Source organism: Hakea prostrata, chromosome 1 (assembly GCF_041222555.1).
Source record: "Hakea prostrata isolate BN-2017 chromosome 1, UWA_Hpros_2, whole genome shotgun sequence".
NCBI lineage: Eukaryota > Viridiplantae > Streptophyta > Magnoliopsida > Proteales > Proteaceae > Hakea > Hakea prostrata.
Window position 1 is genome coordinate 22838959 of NC_142600.1, and position 6671 is coordinate 22845629.

The 6671-nt window shown below is 38.6% G+C and overlaps 1 protein-coding gene across 1 annotated transcript; it reads right to left on the reverse strand.

The window, feature by feature from the left end:
- Positions 1 to 4003: 4003 nt before the first annotated feature.
- LOC149028329 (LOB domain-containing protein 16-like) lies at positions 4004 to 5097 on the reverse strand. Its single transcript, XM_089135874.1, has 2 exons — positions 4813 to 5097; positions 4004 to 4693 (listed from the first exon to the last, which is right to left on the reverse strand). The coding sequence occupies exons 1-2, from the start codon at positions 5092 to 5094 to the stop codon at positions 4352 to 4354; spliced, it is 624 nt and encodes a 207-aa protein (XP_088992000.1). The 5' UTR covers positions 5095 to 5097; the 3' UTR covers positions 4004 to 4351.
- Positions 5098 to 6671: the final 1574 nt, after the last annotated feature.

Below are 6671 nucleotides of genomic sequence, written 5' to 3' on the forward strand. Positions count from 1 at the left end.
TTTGCTCTAATGATTGAGGGAAAAAAGGATGAACTCGGTGTCAAAGACTCTGCACAAACAGAGTTCATGGGACAGTTTTCTTATACAATCATAACCCAGCAATTTTTATTAGAAAACTATTTCGATGTTTTAACTTCAAACTATAACTATTGTTCACCAAACATTAGTCCAAAACCTGCCCTAACCAGAAATATGTTGGTCATGATCCTCAAAATATCAGCTTAGTTGTTAGCTGGGAGGCTCCCCTTTTATAGTCTAAGTGATAACAATATAAGCCCAAAAGTGCTTTTTACCATGTAAGAAAGCAACCATTTTCTTTGTTGGTTATATTTTTGAATTTGAAGTGTGAACCCTCAAATGACAATACAAAGAGAAAAGTCCAAGAAATGGTGGGTCAATTGGTCAAGGTAGGCTACAAAAATGCTGACATGTGGTCACCCATGGGCATCCATATTTAAAATGGATAGTTGAGATCAGCCATTACTACTCACATGCAGGTATGTGTATAAATTATTGTATCTTTTGCAGCACACAATCTAATCATTTTAGTATTAGTTAACATATATTTTTTCTTTTTCTATTAAAACAAACTTTTGGGGGGGGGGGGGGGAGGGGGGTTTTGGTTGGCACAGATCTAGGGGGGGTAAAACTTGAACCAGAAGTAAATAGCCCATTGAAACTTCTTAAGCTATCTTACACAACATATTTTTGATACAATTCAAGTACCTGAAACTAATAGATGATGCTGTTTACCAAAAAAAAAGAAACTAATAGATGATGCTCAACATCTGTTCTTTATTTCAATCCAACAGCAACCATTAATATGGGGCCCCCACCATAGATTCCATGAAGCAGTAAGTGGCTTTCTAACCTTCTGATTGGAACTTTGGAATAATCGCCACAAGACAAATCACAAAATGATCAGTGGGTCATTTCCTGTTTGAGTGGAATTCCTTGAGGAGCACCTTGGTCTTATTGAATTGGGTAACTAATCCCCTCACCCTCGAAGTTTAAACCGCAGCAATAATGAATTGGGTTCAGTGACACAACCAATTTTATTAAAAGTCTATCAAAAAGCTGATGTTCTTCTTCTTCCTCTGGCCATATATATGCTAATAAGAAGGCCCACCAAACCCATTAGGTACCCCCCCTTGATCATCTTCCTTCCATGGTCTTGTACCAAAGACATTTTCCAGTTCATATTCAACTCAAAGCTCAATAAAGCCAATCTTTTCAATGGGACACATTAGTCCTCTTTTGTAGCCTTTCTGAGCTCTCTGGCTCTACTTCTGTTGTTGTCTTCGCAAAACACCAGGCAAGTGGGATGGTCCTCACTGAACCAAAGAAAGACCCCATTCTCAGAACAACACGCTCTCACTTCATTAAAGAAGAAAGCTACTCTCTCTGTCTGGCTTCTCTTCTAGCTTTCCCGAAAATGCTACAAAAAAGAAGGAATCAGGGCCGTTACCATAAAGACAAAGGAAGCCCAGGACAGAGAGCACCAGACCCCACTTTTGTTGAATATGGATGGCTTAGATCATACCCCATGCTTGCAGACAAAGAGATGTCCTTCTCGACTCCACCCAAACTTTCGTGCTTTCCCCAGAGTCGGTCCAACCCTTTTTTCTCATTTCCTCCATTCTAAATTGTTCACTACAAAGTAGCATAACACCCTCTGCTTGCAATTTTTCTTTTTCTTTTTTTTCCTGAACTTAAGAAGTAAAACAGAGGCTTCAACCTTCAAACAGTTCGAACTCCAAAGTGTCCTGTGACATTCATTCAAACACAAAATTTTGCACGCACTTATAAAGCATACTCATAAGCATCACATTTCTTTTGAACATTGGAACATGGGTAACTCTTCTTTTCTCATCTTTAGCTCTCTCCTTTTTAGCTAAAGTTCTCTACTTTCTTTTTTTATTTTTTCCTTATTCTAATATAAACTCTCTAGCCCAAGTCAATATCATCCAAACACTCACTTAAATTAATGGTTTTTAAGTATGAATATTTCATAATTATTATTAATAGCAGAGTATATTCACACAAATGTTGATCATGGACTCTGCTAGGTAAACATATTTCTATTCTCTCTATTTCCATTAATTCGATTACATTTAATGCTCTATGATTTAGGTGAGAAACTGTAACACGCCATGGGACAAGATTGGATATGCCTTAGAATTTCATGACTCAACTGCATATCAAAATAACATATATGATCAAACTTGGAGCTCCTAAAATTCAAAGTAGTTTGGCCACTTGCAGGTACAGAAAATAACTAAAAGGTCAGAAACTAAAGAGCTCTGGAATAATTTATAGAGGGACTGTCCAGAACTAACTAAATAGTGTATCACAAACAATGTTTTGTTGACCAGTCCTCCCTCATCCTTTACATTGCTTTCCCTATTGTTTTAATGAAGCTTCATAAATCTACGCACGTTGCTTGGCCCTGTTTTTCCTACTTAACTTGTTGAATACGGAAAATATCGGATCATGGAGGGATTTCTGTATTGTTTATTGATGCATTTGATAAGCACTTGAATAACTATGTATCTTCTTGTTGCTGTATTGTTTATTGATGCATTTGATAAGAATTTGAATAATCATATATCTTCTTGTTATCTGACTAGAAGATTTGGGTCATGTTCAATCCTGCTATTATACATAAGCTTTCAGTTTATTGCTTTTCTCTAGCCAGCCATGTTGTTGTCCAGACACTAGGTCCTAGTGTCCTAATCCTATTTAAAATACAGCAAAGAAGATTTTTACTGACAATGGCTACTATCTGTTCTATTTGATGCTTGAGTTACTTATCCGTGGAAGGGCTCACCGAATTGTTTATTCATACATATGACAAGCAATTAATTAAATAATAATATTATGGTAAAATTATGTATGTTTCTTCCTAAAAAAGCAACTATGGCTCTTGTTTTCAAGGTAGGATACTTGGATCATGTTTCACTCCTATCATCCTACAATAATCTTACACCCCTTTTTCTGGGCATACTACTCTCCAGGCATTAGAACCTACTGCCCTATTTCTAATTAAAATGAAGCTAAGATGACATACATTGACAATGGCCACTCTAATCTACTTGATACTTTTGAGTAACTTATCCACTACCTAATGGAAAAAAAAATCTATGTAGAACTCTCTTCCCTAAAAAGGCAATTGTTCTCTTGTTATCCAAACAGAAGATTTGGGTCACAGCAAATCCTTTACCTTTTTCTCTAACCATCCTATTATCCAAGCACAAAGGACTATGGTATAACTTGTATGTAGTAAAAGCCACATTCTATATTGGCTTGTCTACTCTGCTGAACTCCCAACAAACTTAATTGTTGCTCAAGCCCCATGTAGGATTTGAGCCTTAGCTGTTGCTTGATTAGCAAACATTACTAAGACTTGGTTGTTTCTGCTGTGTATTCTATCAAGCAAACATTTCTTCCATGTAACTGATTACAAGTTCATAGAGCAGTGGAAACCATTAATGTAAGCATTCTTAAGTTTATGTTACGTTTTCTTTTTTTCTTTTTCTGTTTAGTTTATGTTAGGTGAACCTACTTCTACTGAACAGAAACTAGTCATGCGGGACCACCTAGTGGGTATATAAGTTAAGAGGGATATCAGTTAAATCTGAACCCATTCCACAAAGGTTTTTCAAGTGAGGGGACCCCTTACAACTTAGAAGTGATAAAAAATTGTTATTTTATTATATTTAATATTATCAAGCCACTCATGTCAAAAGCACCAAGTTAGTCTTCACATAGTTGTCTACTGATTGGAGATCTCACCACCCTTGTTAAGAAAAGAAAAAAGAACAGAACTTCACTAATCTTGAAAGTGCAGTTGAAACTAGAACTTATTGGGATGGAGGAAAAGAAGAAAAGCAATTCATCTACATCAGGTGACTCCTTGACCATGCATCATAGTTTAATTTCTTATGGGGAAAACCATAACAATGAGTCAAAAAGTCTGCATAATTAACATGGAGGGTTCTTTTTCTATGCAGTCTCTCTTTCATACAAGCACATTAACATTATGGCAGTGACACCATTTAAAGCTAATTAATGGACACAAGAGGTAAGAGTGACAGAGAAGCAAGAGAATTGAGGAAAAATAGTATCAAGAAACTATTACCATTTACTAATTGGCATTGATCTTGTATTTACTCCCAAGAAAAGCAGAGGCCTTAAAAGGCTTTTCATCACATTATGGTCTGTTTTCTGCCCACATGCTCTTTGTATTTACAGGCACAACCCCAACAGGAATTGATCTTTAATCATTACCCTTATCACATTGAGAGAAAGAGAAAAAGAACAAAAAAGGGGGGGTCGGGGAGAGGATGAATTAGTTCCTCATCATCCTAAGAGCCAGAGCTTGAAGCTCACCCAAGTCATTGGTGGACAATCTCTTCTTAGCACAAGGTTGGAAGGGTAGATCATCTCTGTCCATCATGTTCTGCATAACTATTCCATCATTATTCTGGTCCAGAAAATCCAGGGAGCTCTGAGGTGTCAGGGAATGCATGTAGGCCGGATACGGGACATGGGGAGACACTTCTTCTCGACTACCAACGGCTGGCACTGCTGTCCTAGAAGGCCAGTGGTTCTCTAATGACTTTGAACTAGCTGCTAGGTTGTGAGCAAGCTGAGCCTTCGCTTGAATCAACTGGGCTTGCAAGTATGCTACCTGAGTGTCAGTAGAAAAGAAACTTCATCAAAATCAACGAGGATTGCAATCAAAGGTTTCATTATTCATTTGCTAAGTAAGACCAGAACAGTGAAGGGAGAAGGTGACCCATGACCCACCTGTTGCTGGAGTGCAAAAATATGAGCAACACAACCATAGACAGGATCGCGGATCCTGGCCTGAGCTTCATAAGCGATGGTGAAGACAGCTTCGCATCGATCGGGGAGAGGAACATGTAACAAGAGCTTGGAGACATTACTAGCACCGAAAACCTTGTGGATAGCAGCAAACCGAGCAGGGCCTTGCTCCGAGCAGAAGTAAGGAGCAAAAATGCAATCAGAAGCACATTTTCTCCTGAGGAACTTGCAGGCACCACATGGAGACCCACTCCCCGCAGCCATGGCTAGCTACTCCTACTTCTTCTAGGATGGAGAGACAAAGAACAGAGCGAAAGACCCGGAAAGGAAACCCCTTTTTATTTTTTTGTTCAAACTCTAGCTAGTAGATGATGAACACACGCACACGCACCCACACAGAAAATTAAGCAGAGAACCAAACCCTCCCCAGTCACCCACACGAGGCCACTAGGAAATGGTGCCCAACAAAAGGTGAGAGAGAAGAAGGGAGAGGGGGCCTCTGGCAGTCAGGGTTTTCAGGGTAAGATTGACAAGAAAGTGGGGAAATGAAATGGCCAAATGGGTAAAGTGCCAAATTGAAGTGGGGTTTGGACTTTGGACTTTCGAACTCGACTCCTGCTCGCAATGGGGGAAAGGGAAGACTTTATAAGGAACTTGGATGGGGGACATGAGAGACCCGTGTGTTGGCTTCTGGGGGGACAGTTTTTAATGCTCAATATCAATAATCCCAATGCTTACTCATCTCTTAGAAGAGGGGTCTCCTTTGTTTTTTCTGTTCTGCTCTTGGAGTTGGGAGGATTTGTAGTTCGTGGGATCATATATTAATGTTTACTCTGATTTTGGGTCTCCTGGAGATTAAATAACTCTCTTTATTATTATTGTCCCGCCGAACGCCGCACCTGGGGACTGATGTTCTTTGTTTTCTTGCTCTACAATATGATTTTCTAGTGCCAATCATCGAAAGGACATATTTTCTTTTCCTTTCAAGAGCAACAATCTTGAATACATATACATTTATAATGAAATGTAATTGCTTTTCTAGATATATATATATATTTTTCTGTGAACTATAAAACCAGTCAATGAAAGCTGCCAACATAGAAACTGTGGATGGAAAAGGTGAATTTCTCTTTATCTTCTAATGAACAAGGTTTCTGGGTTTGGGGAATTGATATGAAAACGCCACTGACAAGTGGCAGTTGTAACTTGTAACATCAAAATGTGTTTCTGCTCTGAAGCTTGGCTTTTGCTCGGTAGGGCTGAAGCTATGGTGGGTTCCAAACAACAAGGATTGCCAGGGTATAGATGTGATCTGTGTGATGCGTGTCCTGAATTGTTGTACCTGTTGTCAAGTTGTACTGGCTCTGAATATTTTTTTTCCTTTCTTTCTTTTGTGGTGATCCCAAAAAGAACTTTTGTGAAACCTATTGTGACAGTCCTGTTGCTACACGATATGGAAGAAACATTATTCTGTCTTATCATGCAATTGTGTAAACAATAGTAAGGTATGCAAAATTTCCCACTTTAGGCTTTTTCAGTAGATTCTCACAACCACCTTCGGATTTTCTTCATTGATGGCACAGGGTGGGTTTGATAATTAGTTCTGGTTCAATTCAAGATATAATGGACTTCCACCAAAACCAAAACCAAAACCAAAACCACTTGATTTTCCAAAATGATATTCATTAATAATTGTTTCGGTTCCTAATTTGTTTTCACTGTAGATTCTTTCCACCAGAGTTGTAGAACAGCCACTCTCACTCACATTCAGAGGAAGATCCATTACTGAAACTCTGGGCATCCCAGCATTACAAGAGTATGGAAGTCACAAACATTAACGA